This window comes from Bubalus kerabau, chromosome 7 (genome assembly GCF_029407905.1).
Source record: "Bubalus kerabau isolate K-KA32 ecotype Philippines breed swamp buffalo chromosome 7, PCC_UOA_SB_1v2, whole genome shotgun sequence".
Lineage (NCBI taxonomy): Eukaryota > Metazoa > Chordata > Mammalia > Artiodactyla > Bovidae > Bubalus > Bubalus kerabau.
In genome coordinates this window covers 34465631-34483749 of record NC_073630.1, presented here as the reverse complement: position 1 = coordinate 34483749, position 18119 = coordinate 34465631, and the positions used below count along the sequence as shown (strand labels likewise).

General features: G+C 40.7%; 1 protein-coding gene across 13 annotated transcripts in view; it reads left to right on the top strand.

Annotated features, from left to right (window-relative positions):
* The first annotated feature begins 1238 nt into the window (after positions 1-1238).
* Positions 1239-18119, top strand: part of CAMK2D (calcium/calmodulin dependent protein kinase II delta) — a 314733-nt gene continuing 297852 nt past the window's right edge. For 3 of the 13 annotated variants that reach the window (XM_055588022.1, XM_055588018.1, XM_055588014.1), the window contains exons 1-2: positions 1260-1656; positions 3265-3359. In XM_055588022.1, the coding sequence (XP_055443997.1) occupies positions 1592-1656; positions 3265-3359 (160 nt within the window). In that variant the 5' untranslated portion in view covers positions 1260-1591. Of the gene's footprint in view, positions 1657-3264; positions 3360-18119 lie in introns of all 13 variants that reach the window. The other 10 variants (XM_055588026.1, XM_055588024.1, XM_055588025.1 and 7 more) reach the window with 10 other exon arrangements.

The window sequence follows — 18119 nt, the reverse complement described above, 5'->3', positions numbered from 1 at the left end:
CAGCCCCTACTAGGTCGCGTGACCGACATCTAACCTTCCCATTACCCCGCCCCCGCCGCCAGAGCAGGAAATCTCGCGAGAAGCCGCCTTACTATCAGAACTTAGGGAGATGACCGGGGAGTTACTCAGGAGGGAAGGTGTGGCTCGGCGGCAGAGAGCTCGCTTTCCTTGTGTTCACATTCATGGCCCAAGCAGAGGCTTTTGGGGATTGCCAGAGTCTGAGCAACCCAGTCTAGAAAACGGCGGCGGAGGTGGAGAGTGAGGCGGCCGTTATATCAGAAGTGAAACGTGGCGCGGCGGGCGTCGCCCCTCGCTGAAGAGGCCGGGGGGGAGGGAGGAACCCCGCGCAGAGCGCCCGGGAGCGGGCGCAGTGGCTTCTGCCGGGGCGGGCGCACCATCATCGGTGCTTGGGGGAGGCCGGGACCCTTCTCTGGAAGCAGCCAGTTGCCCACATCCGGCCCCCACTGTGTCAACACCGACTCAAGCCGAGACGAAGCGCCTGCACCTCTGGCCCTACCAGGGCACCGCGGCTCGAGCGCCGGCTTGGGAGGCGGTCCCTGGTGCCCGGCGCCCGCACCCAGGCTGGGGGCCCCCGCGACCCCCGGCCGCAGTTTCCGCAGTCCACGAGTTGCCCCGCTTCTTCCCGCTAAGTCGGCCCCACGTTCCGGCAGAAGCCTAATTGCGGGTTTAACTGTAATTTTCCTGTCTCGCCTCCTTCACCTACACCCTCTCCAGGCGTATCCCCCGCACATCCTCCTCCACCCACCTGGTCTCTCCCTAGACGGGCGTGCGCGCGTGTGAGACCCGGGGAGGGAGGGAAGGAGGAATCCGCGGAGGGACAGGGTGAGAGTCGCTAGCGGGAGGGATAGGACCAGCACGAGGGGGCTTCGGGAGGGAGGGGGCGCTGGCAGGCGGAGGGAGCGGCAGGAGGAGGCGCTGGGGAGGAGGCGGAGGCCCGGGGACGGCGGGCGAGGCTTCGCCCGAGCGGAGCGCTCTGTCTCTTGCCGCGCAGTCTCGGAGCCGCCGCGGGCTCGTGTGGAGCGCGAGGCCGCCGAGGTGCGGGCGGGAGAGAGGCCGGCTCCGGCGCGCCCCGCGCCCGCGCCCGCTGACAGCTGCAGCTGGGCTCGCGCCGTCCGCTCCCGGCTCCGCGGCCTCCGCCCCCTCGGACTCCCTCCCCTCCGCCTCTACCCCTCCTGCCCCGGTGCGGATCGTTTCGCAACTGCTCGCCTCTCGCCCCGTGCCCGGCTGTTTTCCATTTCCCGGCCCCTCTTCTTGAGTACTTTGCGCCTGCATCTGGGGAGAGGGTCTAGAAAGGGGTCGGAGGGAGCGTCGGGAGGAGAAGAAGGAAGCGAGGCCCGGAGGAGGAGGAGGATCGGCGGACAGCAGGGAGGAGACCCCACGCCACCCTCTCTGGTCATCTCCCCTCCCGCCCCGCCCCTGCGCACACTCCCTCGCCGGCGAGCTACTTTCGGACGAGGAAAGTGAGGGCGGCCCTGGGTGACAGCGCCGCGGGGCGAGTCCCGGGGAAGCCGCGCGTCTGCTCTCGTCTGGTCCGCCGCGCTCCCAGCCAGGGGGACAGCCCGGACCGAGGATGGCTTCGACTACAACCTGCACCAGGTTCACGGACGAGTATCAGCTTTTCGAGGAGCTCGGAAAGTAAGCGCTTTTGCCGGGTACTCGCACGTCCCCTTTCCAGCAGAGGGCGGGTCGCGTTACCCCCGACCCACGGGCCTCCGGCGTGGGGCAAGGGAGTTGGGAGACGGGAGGAGAGGGAGGAGGGCCCCCGGTGTGTTGGCTCGGAGGAAGGTGTTGTCTTAGTAAGAGGAGGGGACGACGAAGGGGAACGACCTTCCACCCCGGCTGTGGCCCTTTCTGATAATCCTTAGCCCACCTTCTCCCGCTCCCCCACCCTCCTGCACTAGAGACTTAGTGGATTTACGATCCCTGCAGTTGTAGCTGTCATCCTGAGAAGTGTGCGCGCGCGTGCGCGTGTGTGTATGGAGAGGAAACAAGAACCCATGTAAAATGCAACATAGATCACGTTTTCTGTAAATAGAGATGCCGCCGGGTTCGCCGGCGAGTTAGCCATACGACCCACGTTCAGATGAGAACTCACTGCCCCAGACGGTGCCATATTTATTGATGCCGAAAGTTCAACTTGGCGTAGAGTCTGTTTCGCATCCAGTAGTTGTTCTGTCCAGGAAACGAGCCTCCCCAAGGAACTCGACCCCCTGTCCCATAGCCACTATTATTCCTTGCACTAGATTACTCGCTTATCATCACCCTTCCTAGGATTTACGTGAACATCTTCGAGTTCTCTGGGAGGATTTATTTACACAGGCAGTGGAAAAGCCCTCTGGAGACCGGGATAGTGCTTCCCAGGGGTAACCTAACGTTGTATGTTGTTTAAAAACGACCTTCTACACCTGACCGACAGGACTACTTGGCAGTGTTAAGGAAGGAGGCAGGAGACCTACTGAGAACCTGTGCAAAGGAACCTAGGGGCCGAGCCGTGAACGTTAATTTATGTAGCATCAAACCCAACCCCAGTTCCTCTATCGCTAATGTCGAACATTACTTAAGAAAGAGGTGCATTTATGTGTATGTTGTTGTTTTCTACAATTGAATTAAAGGACGTGTAAATATCTTTTAAATGTAATGAAGATCATATCCTTATATATTTATGTTGTCTGCTGTTAAAACATGGAGAATATGTCGGAAGAGCAGCTTAATTCAAATCTCTCCCCTCCCCCAGCCCAAAACAGGGCAGAGAGAAATCACCACAGCAGGATTTGTTAAACCACACACAAATGTTCCTAAGATTTATTTTAATGAAAACAATCGCCATATTTACTTACTTGGAGCCACATTAATTTTTTTTCCTACCAAAATAAATAGGCAGCAGATTTTTGCTGCTCCTCTTCAGCTCTTTGCAGGATTTTTTTCTCAGAGCATTTGGTGCTGTGTGAGTGTGAATTGTAAAATGTTTTCAAATTTCATGTGCAAACAAGAGTCATCATAATTGGCAGTTCCTTTCATTTTGTTGATTAATAATGTGTGCTCCCAGTTAAGTAAAATTTATTTTTGTTCTTCAACGTTAAAGAAGGTCTGAGTTTCCAGGAAGAATTGTTCGTTTTCTAGATATTACTATATGGTGCACTGATATTTGACAGTTCACTAAATTTAATAAAAATACTCAGATGTAAGTTTTTAATAGAATATCAAGCTGATTATATTGATGACCTGCTAATTATTGGTTTTCAGGGGGGCATTCTCAGTGGTGAGAAGATGTATGAAAATCCCTACTGGACAAGAATATGCTGCCAAAATTATCAACACCAAAAAGCTTTCTGCTAGGGGTGGGTATTTTCAACCACATTTATGTTAATTGTGCATTTGTCATGTTGGTTATTGGTTCTGTTGTATGTTGGTTGTGTTATCTGTAAATAAGTCATTTAGTTATAACTGTAGCTGTAGGTATCATATTACCTTTTGAGATTATTTCCTTCCTGAGTGCTTCTTGGTTTGTGCAGTTTTAAAAATGTGACCAAATACAATTGTTACTTGATAAATTGTTATTAAAATCTTATCTTTTCTGTGGGTAATAGCATAACTATATTTTAAAGCAAATAAATGTCACTAAGTGCTATTTGCCTTTGGCTCCACTGTGAAATAACTTTCAGAAAAACCCTGGAATGGAAAAATGTAAGTCTCACAACTGTCATTATTCCCTTTTGCTTTTGAGGGGAAAAATAGGTCATAACTCAGTTAAATCGTATATTTCCATTGTAGTTACACTTGAACTTAATTCATTAAGGTATATTTAACAGTAATGGCTTTGGGAGGAACATTTTATGGTTGCTATATTCCAGGAAATTCAGCTTGATTTTGATGTTTCTGAGTGCAGTTTAGACCTTTACTTGATCATCTGCAGTAAGACTTCTCACTCATGTAATGTATTTTACATATGCTTTATAACTGCAAAGATAATTCATACTCATAAAATAGCTGTTGACATAAGCAAAAAACTTGGAGGGGTCTCATTGCATTCTTTTTATTTTGTTGAACTCATGAAAAAGTACTTATACTGAAAGGTTAGGCATTCCAATTATTGTGAGCACGTGTCTAAGGTATTAATATTTTCATGGGAATTTATGGTTTGATGAAATTAAAATGAAGAAAATGCCATAGTGTAAGCCCCTTTCAGTGACCTGATTTAAGTAATGAGAAAAGAAATCCCATCAGGGTTGCTTTTCTTTCTTTAATTTGTCTTCTAAAAAGTGTTGCTTCTTAGTATCTGGTATCATTGTGTCTGGTCTCTGCCATGATTTTTTTTTTCTCCTCTTGGTTGCAGATTCTGCTTTTAATGTGTACTTTAGGTTGACATTTCAGTTTATTCATTTAAGTGAAAGTTTGTATTTCTTTCACCTGATTTTAATGAGTCTGAGGCCCATCTTATGTGTAAAAGTAACCAGCACCATAGATTCAGGACAGGAGGACTAATGGGATACACTTTATGCTCAATTATGTTCTCTTTTTCCACTTCTCTCTACTCCACAGGAAGATTTTTAATGGTGAAAAGGAGTTGCTATTGTACATGACAGTTTAGTGTAGAAAAGAAAAGTAAAAAAATGTAGTCAGATTCTTTCAGTGCTTGTATAATATCTTCCTGTATGCTTGGTACTTTTGGCAAGAGCGGGGGTATCAGTTCTTTTAGAGGTGTTAAAACACCTATCCCCTATCTTTCTGTGGCTTTAACATTGTCTCTTAAAATAAATGTGTTTCATTTTTACTAATTTCTTAATTAGAAGTCCCTTTTCATCCACCACCTTTCATACTGGCTACACCAGGATGGTAAACACCCCTGTCTCTGCTCACATAGGTTTCATTTTACTTTTGCTTCAAACGTATGAAGATAAGTCTTCTCTAGGCTGCTGAAACTCCTTGCTGCTTTTCTGCTGATGTTCCTCACTTGTTCAAACCGTGCTTTCAAGAACAATGTACCCCACAGCTACCTTGCCCCTTTTGGATTTAGTGATCTTAATTGTTTCAGTTATATTTAGGAAAGTAGTTAGGGCTAAAATGCTTGCTTTATGTTCTCCCTTTGCAATTTTCTTGTGACTTTGAGCAAGTTTCTTAATCTGCTGAAGAATGAGGTGAAGAAAGTGACTCTGGAACTAGATGCCCTGGATTTAAGTTAAGATTCCTCTACCTGTGATTTGTGTGATCTTGTGCAGCTTACACACTTTCTATGAGCCTCACTTTTCTCATCCGTAAAATTGAGTAATAACTCTTTTATAGGGTTTTTGTGATAATTAAGTGGCTTAAGCTGCATTCCATGAATATTAGCTGCGATCTCATTGGGTTGTTGTAAAGATTAAATTAAATTGTGACAGTTTAAATTATAAATCTAGTTGGAAGCCTTGATTTAGCTGTGAGAACCCAATTTGAATCTTGGCTCTATTACTAGTGTACTCAGTATGTAAATTTGGTTCTGTCACATAACTTTTTTGACCTCAGGTTGTTCTTTAGTCAAGTGGGGGGAAAAAAAATCCCCATATGGTGTCATGGGTGGTTTTGAGGATTCAGTGAATTTTATGAGAATCACTTCTAAAATGCAAAATGCTGTGTCAATTTTATGTTACTGCTCACCTATAAGATATTGTACTTTTCCTTCAAAATGTTCAATTTATTTTGTATTGTCCTGCTGATTAGAGTAGTTTATAGAATATTTGTACCTATGCATGTATACATTTGTTAAACCTATATTCAAGCTATGAAATCTTAATGGAAAAACACTATGCTTTCATTTTTTTTACTATAACATTCTACCCCATTGAGGACATTAGGAGGGGCTCATTACAGAGTGACGAGAATCACATGTGGCTGTTAGGTGGTTTGTAAAAGAGTTAGATACCTAGTTCATTCCTAAGAATAAGCAAATACAGGATGTAAAGAAGTCTGTAGGTTGTATACTAAGAGCTCGTGGTTAAAAATATGAATTCTCCTTTCAGAGCACTCCCTTCCCAGATTATGATTTTAAAAAATTTCTTTTGCAGAAAAAAATTTTAAATAATTAAGGGGAAATATAGAATAAAATGCAAAATAACATTTTCACCCCAAGGTAATGAAAATTTTTTTTTTTTTGGTTGCACATGGCAGATTTTGTGAAACATGTAAATTTTTTGTACAAGTTTTTGTTTGTATTTGAAATGCCATGCCTTTTGTAAATCCCAGTTTTACGCCTGTTTGTTTCAAAGACCAAGCAGGCCTTCCAACTCCATGTTCTTTAAGTGTAACATTACAGCTGAAGAAGAAAGGCCATTGTCTGTACATCTAAGACCATTAGAGAATTGCCAAAAATTTGGCTACATTCATGGACAAATTTGCACATCCAACTATACTGTCACCTGTGCATTTTTCTGTGCCTTGAACTTAGTGGATTTCGAGCAAACAGTTTCAGTCACATTACCTCCCAGCTGTCAGTCACATACATCATGTTTGGGAGACTCAGTGTTGAAGAATTTCTTTCCTTTTGCATTAACATGTTCAAAGAGCATTCATTATACAATGGATCAGATAGAGAGGTACATTCCAATATAGTTGACTTGTTTTTAGAAGAAAAAATAGTGTAGATATGTTTCAAGCATGTGATATTTTATATGTAACTTCTGTCCTCTAAAATTTTTTTTGTTAGTTTGCTAACATTTACTAAGAAGACATGCTTAGTAAATAGTGGGTAGTGATAATAGAATTTTCTCATATTATTAGGATGAGAATTAGAAATTATCATTTTGATCAGTTAATTTAGTAGTTAACAAATACTAATTTAACTTGCTGTTTTGATTTTTTGGTCTATGTTGATGTTCTTATAACTAAGTTATTGTCAGATTATGAAAAGTCCATGAAGGACTATGATCGCAGTTCAGAATCCAATGGATTGAAGCTTCTGATGGTTAGATGTCTTTAGAAATAGTACATGTGATTTTCTCATTTTAAAACTTGTGGTAAATGATTTTTTATGGCACTACTGATTTCTTGCCGTTCATCTCCTGATGAATTTTTTGATCTTTAGAAACCATTTCTTATTATATAGTCTGTGATACACCATGTTGTTGTTTTGTAAAATGTGAAAAAGTACAGTAGAAGCTTGAAATAATATATGTTATTACAAGTATATTTTACCTCTATTGCTGAGGTTTAAAAGGGGTTTCATTTTATATTTATGTAAAATTTCAGATACAATGGAAGTGGATACTTTTGATCTTTGCTGGTTTTGTTAATTCCTAGATTGATAGAACTAGAACATGAATCAGGATTTTATGAACTGTTGGACCATGTACACAAAATTAGGTCTCAGCTATGAAATCTGAATTCTACATTTATGTTCCTGAGTAAGGACATCAACTCAGTATAAAAATTAAAATATAGTAATTTGAGTTTTTTCCATCATGAATTATCATAAAGCACATAATAGGATTTTCTTGGACATTTAACTTCTTTTGTTAACTAGAATCTTAATTTGTGAGTCTTTTCCTTAGGCTGATACAGAGGCAGGCCAACTCCTAGTGTCTCTAGGGCTGGCTTGGTATTTCTTTTTTTTTTTTTTTTAAGATATCTGACCCTTCTCATTTATTGGCATATGGTGTGTACAGTGTTTTTTTTTCCCCCATAACTTATTGACAGTTAATTGCCAATTAGTTCATTGGTGGTTTACATGGAAAGCTGTGTTAAAGCTTTTAAGTCATAATAGTATTTAGTGAACTGTACTGTGATATATTAAATGGGAGTCTTACAAAATATTTTTACTCTGAAATATACCTTTATATTTTATATTACTTTATAGATTACTAAGCACCTTCACAAAGGTGACCTCATTTTATGTTTTTATTTGATAAATATTTAATGATTAAAATGGGCAGAATGTTAAGAATAATAAGGCCGTCTACACAAATAGACATCATAGAAGATATAAGCAGTGTTCTAAGTCTAGCGTGAATAAAGTGCTGTGGAATTTCTAAGGAGGGAAAGATTGTTTCTGCCAAGGGAGATGAAGGAAGGCTTTTATATAATATAAATTTAAATATTTAAAACCATAATGCAGACGGGTTCAAGTACCAAAGTCTAAATAAACAATTTGGAGAGTGTTCAAAATGGTTTAGATATCTGATTATAGTGAAAGTTGTTTTATTCATATGGTACTTTTGTTAAAACTATCAGTAAAAAGTTATTTTTGTTGTAGGAAATTTTTTAGGTTACGAATTTTAGGTTATAGCTGGTTATGATTCCAGTTAAAGTAGGTATCTCAATGCTTGTTAAGGTGAACTCGTAGACCTTTCATCTGCTATAACTCTTTCTTTAGGATAAAGAAACTGATAGGTTTGGAGGAGGGAGAGCACAGCTCTGTTGTTTGGTTTTGAAATCAACTATTGTTTTTTATGGGGCTTCCCAGGTGGTGCTAGTGGTAGAGAACCCACCCTGCCAATGCAGGAAACAGAAGTAGGTTTGATCCCTGGGTCCTGGAAGATCCCCTCCAGTACATTGCATGGCAACTCACTCCAGGATTCTTGCCTGGACAATCCCATGGACAGAGGAGCCTGGCGGGCTACTGTCCTTAGGGTTGCAAAGAGTTAGACATGACTGAAGTGACTTAGCATGCATTGTTATTTATACACAATCACGAAACATTATAATTGATTTTTTTTTTTTTTTTAGTTAGGTGAACCCCTTTTCTAACACTGTCTCATGTTAACAACATATGAGATTGCTTGTTACTACCAAAATCAATAACAATAATAATAAACTAATAGAAATGTTATAGCCATTATTTAAAGAACACCTTCTAAGTGGCATGTAGGTATTTACAAAATATTTTATTTAAGACTTCCCTGGTGGCTTAGAGGTTAAAGCGTCTGCCTGCAATGTGGGAGACCTGGGTTCGATCCCTGGGTCGGGAAGATTCCCCTGGAGAAGGAAATGGCAACCCACTCCAGTATTCTTGCCTGGAGAATCCCATGGACAGAGGAGCCTGGTGGACTACAGTCTACAGGGTCGCAAAGAGTCAGACATGACTGAGCCACTTCACTTCACTTCACTTATTTAATCCACACTGCAGCCTTTAGCGGAGAAGGCAATGGCACCCCACTCCAGTACTCTTGCCTGGAAAATCCCATGGATGGAGGAGCCTGGTAGGCTGTAGTCCATGGGGTCGCTAGGAGTCAGACACGACTGAGCGACTTCCCTTTCACTTTTCACTTTCATGCATTGGAGAAGGAAATGGCAACCCACTCCAGTGTTCTTGCCTGGAGAATCCCAGGGACGGGGGAGCCTGCTAGGCTTCTGTCTATGGGGTCACACAGAGTCGGACATGACTGAAGTGACTTAGCAGCAGCAGCAGCCTTTGGAGAGGCAATATTATCTCCATTTATAAATAGTTACTATGAGTTACTCTTACTAAATGTCAGAGTCAAGAATTTCAGCCCAGTTTTCTGTCTCTCTGAAGCCTGAATCTTGCCATCACAAATCCTGTTCACTGCTGTTACAGAAAACTTAACCTTTCTGTACTGATCTGTATGTGCTTGACTCATCTCCCCGCTAAACTTCAGGTTCCTTTATAAAAAGGACTATGTCTTATACATTTTCTATTTCCAACACAATGTATGGAATTGACTGTTCGGGTTCCAACTTGTGAGAGAAGATAGTGTTTTAATTGCTGCAGTAACATAAGATCAAATGGAAGTTTCAAAAGGCATCCCCATGCTAATTTGTGAAAGGAAAACAATGTAGTGAAAAATCTTATTAAAATGGTAGAAAGTGATTACAGAAGAATGAGATACTTTGGTGAACTTAATATATTAACTGATTAAAAGTATCTTAATATACAATGAGTTCCTAGGATTACTTCTTCTAAATGATTTACTTGTTGCTCAAAAAAAGCATTCAGCCCTTAACCAGAGCCCAGAGAAACCTGCTGATAAAGGCATTCTCCTTCTCTGGCTCACTTTGTCTGACCAGTGAAGAATGGAAGACAGATGCTTCTTGCGTTGTTTCTTCTTGGACAGCACTGCTGTGTGTGTCAATTCGTACTGAAGTGTAGCAAGTGAAAGCCAAATACAAAACTGTTAAATTTTTTATTGTTGGAAAAATAACTCTTAGGTATAGCAAGTAGTGCGTGCTAAGTTGCTTCAGTCATGTTCAACTCTTTGCGACCCCATGGATCATAGCCTGATAGGCAAGATGGGCACAATAAAGGACAGAAGTGGTAGGAACCTAACAGAGACAGAAGATATTAAAAAGAGGTGGCAACAATATACAGAAGAACTATACAAAAAGTATCATCATGACCCAGATACCACGATGGTGTGATCACCCATCTAGAGCCAGACATCCTGGAATGCGAAGTCAAGTGGGCCTTAGGAAGTATCACTACAAAGCTAGTGGAAGTGATGGAATTCCAGTTGAGCTATTTCAAATCCTGAAAGATGATGATGTGAAAATGCTGCACTCAATATGCCAGTAAATATGGAAAATTCAGCAGTGGCCACAGGATTGGAAAAGGTGAGTTTTCATTCCAATCCCAAAGAAGGGCAATGCCAAAGAATGTTCAAACTACCGCACAATTGCACTCATCTTACATGCTAGCAAAGTAATGCTCAAAATTCTCCAAGCCAGGCTTCAACAATATATGAACCATGAACTTCCAGATGTTCAAGCTGGATTTAGAAAAGGTACAGGAACTAGAGATCAAATTGCCAATATCTGTTGGATCATCAAAAAAGCAAGAGAGTTCCAGAAAAACATCTACTTCTGCTTTATTCACCACACCAAAGGCTTTGACTGTGTGGATCACGACAAACTGGAAAATTCTGAAAGAGATGGGAATACCAGACCACCTTTCCTGCCTCCTGAGAAATCTGTGTGCAGGTCAAGAAGCAACAGTTAGAACTGTACATGGTACAACAGACTGATTCCAGATCGGGAAAGGAGTACGTCAAGGCTGTATATTGTCACCCTGCTTATTTAACTTATATGCAGAGTACATCATGAGAAACACTGAGCTGGATGAAACACAAGCTGGAATTAAGATTGCTGGGAGAAATATCAATAACCTCAGATATGCAGATGACACCACCTTTATGGCAGAAAGTGAAGAGGAGCTAAAGAGCCTGTTGATGAAAGTGAAAGAGGAGAGTGAAAAAGTTGGCTTAAAGCTCCACTTTCAGAAAACTAAGATCATGGCATCTCGTTCCATCACTTCATGGCAAATAGATGGGAAAACAATGGAAACAGTGAGAAACTTTATTTTTGGGGGCTCCAAAATCACTGCAGATAGTGACTGCATCCATTAAATTAAAAGATGCTTACTCCTTGGAAGAAAAGTTAGGACCAACCTACACAGCATATTACAAAGCAGAAACAATTCTGCCAACAAAGGTCCGTCTAGTCAAAGCTATGGCTTTTCCAGTAGTCATGTATGGATGTGAGTGTTGGACTGTAAAGAAAGCTGAGCGCTGAAGAATTGATGCTTTTGAACTGTGGTGTTGGAGAAGACTCTTAAGAGTCCCTTGGTCTACAAGGAGATCCAACCAGTCCATGCTAAAGGAGATCAGTCCTGGGTGTTCATTGGAAGGACTGATGATAAAACTGAAACTCCAATACTTAGGCTACCTATTGTGAAGAACTGACTCATTGGAAAAGACCCTCATGCTGGGAAAGGTTGAAGGCAGGAGGAGAAGGGGGTGACAGAGGATGAGATGGTTGGATGGCATCACCAACTCGATGGACATGAGTTTGAGCAAGCTCTGGGAGTTGGTGATGGACAGGGAAGCCTGGTGTGCTGCAGTCCATGGGGTCACAAAGAGTCAGACATGATTGAGCGAATGAACTGAACTGAGGCTTCTCTGACAATGGGATTCTCCAGGCAAGAATACTGGAGTGGGTTGCCATTCCCTTCTCCAGAGGTTCTTCCCAACCTAGGGATCAAACCCACTAATAGTATAAAGGTATGAAGGAAATGGAACCAACTCCAATATTCTTGCCTGGGAAATCCCATGGACAGAGGAGCCTGAATCTGATACGATTGATAAATATCGTGCCCGTAGCTTTTATGGGCTCTACTAGAGGTATTCACAGGGCCTTCCGTGTATAATAGGTATGGGTTGGAGGTGACTGGTATCATAGATTTCCTGAAGAGATTCATGGATGAGATTGTATTTGGAATGGTAAGTGCGCCTGACAGAAAAGGGAGAAATGTTTGGCCAGGCAGAGTAAAGCAGCCTGTTCAAAGGAAGAGAAAGCCCTGATCTACCCTGCAGATGCAGTGAGGACACCTGGTACTGCTGGAATCCTCTCTCCTTTAAGACTCAGTTCAGGCGTTGCCCCTGCTGTGAAGCTGTCTCTGACTTCTCCACACCTCCTTTGCTTCTCTAGACAGATAATGATTATTTTTCTCATCCCCTGAGTAGCTTCTTCATGTTTCTTTAGGAACTTGTCACACTTCTCCCCTTATATTATCTTTCTTTATGCTGTAACTTTCAAGCATTTTTGTGGACATTTTAAAACTTACATTTGGATCTGTGCCTGGCACAGTAATACAGTATTGAATATACTTGTAAGTGTTTGTTGAATAAATGGACAACTGAGTGGGTAAAAAATAAGATTCTGACTCTTGAAATAGACCTATAATTAACAAAGACTGTGACATATGAAATAAGTAATTGACCCGAGGCTTCATGTCAGGTGGCATTCATTAACTGAATGAATTAATTCCCAGCCATTCACAATTTTCTAATTATTCCATTAGTTTTCAGATGATAGATCATCCTTCGTTGGAGTTCTGTATAATTCCGTGAATTTGGGGGCAACTGTGTACAAATTCTTAGCGCATTTTCTTTTTTTTAAACCATGTGAAGTGATTCAGTAATACGGGGTAACATTTTCATTGTGTATCCATCAGTACCTCTTCATTAATGCCAGATTCATGGCATTATTACAGTTTAAAAAAAGGGTTTTAAAATTTTCGAATTGTTCTCCAAAGGTTGTTACTTTTTCACTTTTCTTTTAACAGAGCTCACTTTAAAAAGCATTTTGGTGATATTTTATGAGTTTTGGATATGTGAATCATGGGTATTATTTGCTTAGAGTGATTATTGGATATTTCAATAAAGGCAGTTAGAGGCTGCAGCGTCTATCAGTTCTGAAACGTGGTAAAAGGACTGGGAAGTGTACTTGTTTCAATATTAGAAAAGGGAACACATCTTAAAGCGTTTATTTGTGTTTCCTCTTTGGGGAACTTTTTCTCGTGTGATATGTAATAGGAAATTGGGAATTTCACAATTCTGTAACTTTATAATTTTGTTACATATTTTAGAAAATATGTTCTTTTCGTGAAAGGATTTTGGTCATATTTTTAAATGGCAGTTTAAAGGTCAGATATGGGAGAAGTGATTTGTGAAATTCATTCTGGCCATTTTGTAGAAACTATTTATGATGAATTTTTTATTTTAATAGAACAAATTGTATATGCTTTTATATCAAAGATTTATATGTATAAAGATTATAAAGATCATATTTGTTGCAGAGAGACTTGTACACTTTGGATAAACCTCTAAAACCCAGTTTTTATTATTTGTTACCAATTTAGATAAAAATATTTTAAAATATTATAAAAATGTTACCAAATTGGGGAAATACAGAAAAACAGAAGACACATTCAAAGTTAAGTTACCCCAAACATTATGGTAAAGATTTTGTTTGTTTCATTCTTAGTTTATCAGAATACTGGAATTAAATACACATTTTTGTGTCCTGTCTTTTGTCTTAATTTTACAAAGTCTACCTATCTGACTTCACTAAGAAAATATCAGTTTAGTATTGCTGTTTTTTTAATTATTATTATTCTTTGCTATGATAACTGATCATAGTAAACGTTGTTTTGTAAAACTTTTTCATATTTCTAGTTCTTTTCTTCAGGAGTATCCATAAAGGAGAACTAATGAGTTAGAGGGTTGAATTATCAAAATTCTTGATAGATGTTGCCAGATTGCATTTTCCAAGCTTTGTACGTTTCTGCCAATAATACTTAAATTTGCTAGTAAAACTGAATTTTGGGGAACACGATTCTTAATTTCAATGTAGCAAAAGAACAGTTACCTTGTTCCACACCCCTGCTAGATAAACAAAGATACAAAGATAAAGGTCCTTCATTTCAAGGTAAAATAGATGTGGAGTCAAATACTTTATCAAGGCATGTTGATAAGTGAGACAATGCAAATGTTTACTCATTCTGGGGTGTGAGGAGGTAACTGTTGTTTGAAAGGAAAGGGAGAACTTCAGAGGAGGTGATCTTGGAACTGTATTATGAAAATGACCACTTCTGAATTTAAAGAGGGATAGAAAAGATACAATACTGAGAAGCAAGGAAATCAGTAAGTGCTAATAAAGAGAGAACTGGAAAAGAGATAATTTTTTTCAACCCTGAGTGATCAACTTACGGTTTATAAAGTTTCGTGAAAGCATGCAAACACTGATGGAAAAAGGTGCAGTTTTTTTCTTTCAGTGAATCATTTAAGTGCAACAAACTCTGTGGGAAGGTATTAAATAAGGTGGGTTTCTGGGATTTTACAGCCCTGAGTCATTAGGTATGAACAGCTGATAAGAGAGGAATAACAACTTCTTATCTACCTTACATTTTGTTTTATGTAGCTTTGGGGCAAACACACACACACTCAAAAAAAAGGGTGACTAAGTGAAAGAGAAAGGACAGGAGGATAATTAGAGTGGATTTTTAAAAAAGTTAACCAGTATTAAAAGTGCCCTAAGTAATCCCATTTGTGTTTATGAACAAGAAAATCTAGATAGTTACTGCGGTTGTGATATTGGATTGATAATTGTTTTTAAAATGTAGGTTTTGGTTTAAAACCAAAGGTAAGTAAGGTGTCTAAAAGTGGTATTGACATTCACTGCCTGAATTTCCAGTGTCTAGAATAGTGCCTGGCACCCTTAACACATATTTATTGAATAAATGTGTGTGTTAGTCGCTCAGTCGTGCGACTCTTTGCGACCCCATGGACTGCAGCCCACCAGGCTCCTCTGTCCATGAGATTTTCCAGGCAAGGATACTGGAGTGGGTTGCCATTTCCTTCTCCAGGGGATCTTCCCAACCCAGGGATCGAACCCGGGTCTCCTGCACTGCAGGCAGATTCTTTACCGACTGAGCTACAAGGGAAGCAACTCATTTATTGAATAAATGAATGGATAAATAACTTCTAAAACTATATCATATCATGTAAATGAATACATATTTCGAGACCCAGAACTTTTTAGATTTGTGTACATTATATTGTTTCAAGAAAATTAGCAGATTAATTCTGATATGATATATAATTCAGCACAAGCTGATGGCTGGAAAATAGTCATTTGTTCCCTTCATTTACATAATGGGAAAAAACTCACATTTATCAAGAAGATTAACCTGAAGTACTTTTTAACCTCCCTAGCGATGCTTAACTGTGCAATATTCCCCCCCTATTATTACAGGGAAGCATCTATAAAACTAAATTAATTTGTAAGATCTCTCCAGTTTTAAGTATTATATTACTTGTTTAAGGGGGATAATATTGTTTTACTCAATGTGTGTCTCTGTGTGTGTGTATATATACATATATGTATACATATATATAAATTAGAGTAGAATTTTCTTGTGTTGACATAGGAGCTTTGTTAAGGAGGAAGCCTTCCTTGACTTCAAAAGCAGTGACTCAAGGTTGGTATAGTCCTTAGAAAGTAGGGTGGGAAAAATCCTAATTCCAGATTGTCAGCAGGATTTCAAGGTCAAAGTCTACTCCTGTTATCTGAGCATAGAGCTCCTGATTTTTGGCCAGTTTTCATTCTAGTAGAATTAGAGAAGGAAAAAAGTGTCAGCGTATTATTTGACTCCTGTATAAATAGGAATAAGAGCCACTTTCATTGATATTTGTGTGCTTTGCACATAATTATCTTTAGGAAAAAAAAAATATTCTTTGGATTGACTTTGCCCCCTGCTTCTTATGTATTTATGATCAGGAACAGGGGAAATAAAAATTGTTAACCTTAAGTCTATTTGAAAGAAAGTATATGTCTCACCTTGACAGAGAGCCAATTATTGCAGTACTTAGAGCACCGTGTGCTGCATTTGGTGCTCGTAGTCACAGTATATGTTATCTGCCAGTGACATTGTAAAGAGAAAGCGCTTCAGGCATGGACAGGAATGGCCAAAGCATCACTGAGATACTTGATCTTTTAAAGTAATAATGATTTTATAAGATGAAATAAGTTTTGTTGACCTTTTACAAACTTTGAGAGACTATTTTAGGTAGGAGACTATTTTAGGTAGAGACTTTAACCTAAACCAGCTAAATCCAAATTTAGAGATACCAGGGTTAGAAATATACAGTGAACACACAAAGGGTGAGTTTTAAAAATAGCACTTAGCTCTGAGAGGATAATTTCTCCTCCATCCTGGACGTAAGTGTTTCATTCATACTGTCTGTAGCAAGCTTTGGGGGAGGAAGGGTGGAGGGAAGTGAGAATGTCTGTTGAAAAATTCTTGTGGCTCATACCAATGCTTATTTAGCATCTCTGCTCCTGGGATTTCAGGCATTCCCTAACTAGGTCCCACAGTACTTCTAGGGTGTGCGTAAGGGACCCTCGGGATTCTTGTGCCTAGTGCTGTGAGACCTGTCCTCCTGGGTGGCATGTCGCAGCTGTTTCACAGAGCGCATCACATTCCCAGCCGGGCTAGGGAGTGGAGGAGCCAGCATATCCAGCTGAAATAGCAGAGGGATCTAGGGAGCAAGGCATGAATTACCTGGACTGGAATCTGGCTAGGTCTCTGAGTCAGTGGGCTTCCATGGTAGCTCAGCTGGTAAAGAATCTGCCTGCAATGCAGGAGACCCCAGTTCATTCCTGGGTAGGGAAGATCCGCTGGAGAAGGGATAGCCTACCCACTCCAGTATTCTTGGGCTTCCCTTGTGGCTCAGCTGGTAAAGAATTCATGCTGCAATGTGGGAGACCTGGGTTGAACCCTGGATTGGGAAGATCCCCTGGAGAAGGGAAAGGTTACCCACTCCAGTTTCTGGCCTGGAGAATTCCATGGACTGTATAGTTCATGGAGTTGCAAAGAATCGGACACGACTGAGAGACTTTAATTTTCTGAGTCAATAGCCCTAATTCCTATAAAAAATATTCTCTCATTAAAACATTTTATATCCGCTTTGGGCTTCCCTGGTGGCTCAATGGTAAAGAATCTTTCTGCAGTACAGGAGATGCGAGTTCGATCCCTGGGTGGGGAAGATCCCCTCAGGAGGAAATGGCAACCCAGTCCAATATTCTTGCCTGAAGAATCTCATGGACAGAGGAGCCCGTGGGGTTGCAAAGTGTCAGACACAACTGGGCGACTGAGTACGTACACATACCCTGCTTTATCCCCGGGGAAGTAAAGTCAGCCTCTTTTCCTCTGTAAGGCTTTGTACCTTTGGGAGCTTCACACGTAATAATGAGGAATACTGTGGCCCATATATATTACTGGTGAGGAAGGAAAGCAAGGTTAGCATTTTCCCTAAAAGATGTCAGAGCAGAACCATTTGTTATGCCTGTAAAGAAGCAACCTGTAGGCAGCATGAAAATAACAGAATATGCTCAGTTCCCACAAAAAAAACTTAGAGCTTGGTTTGGAGAATAGGAGACACATGATTATAGAAGAGAGGAAGATAGGTAGCAGCAGAATGGAGTTAGTCATTGGACCTAGTAGTGACATTTAGTTGTGGAAGCAGGAGAAGTAACGTTGAGGAAGTAGAAGTTAAGATGGATGGAAGGAAGGAAGAAGGATAAAGCACACAGATGCAGAAAGGCATGTAATGCTTGGGCAAAAGATAGAGGATCTGTGGGATATTAGGGGGGAAAAGTTTGAAAACATGAAGGTTTCTGTCAGGTTGATAACGTTGTCTGAAATAAAATGGAGATACCACTTAAAAGGGCATATAAGACGTTATTTGGCAGCAGTGAGTAAGCAGGATAGATTAGCATAGAGTATAAGATATTGAAATTCTGAAACCTTAAGATAATAAAGTATAAGGCTGACT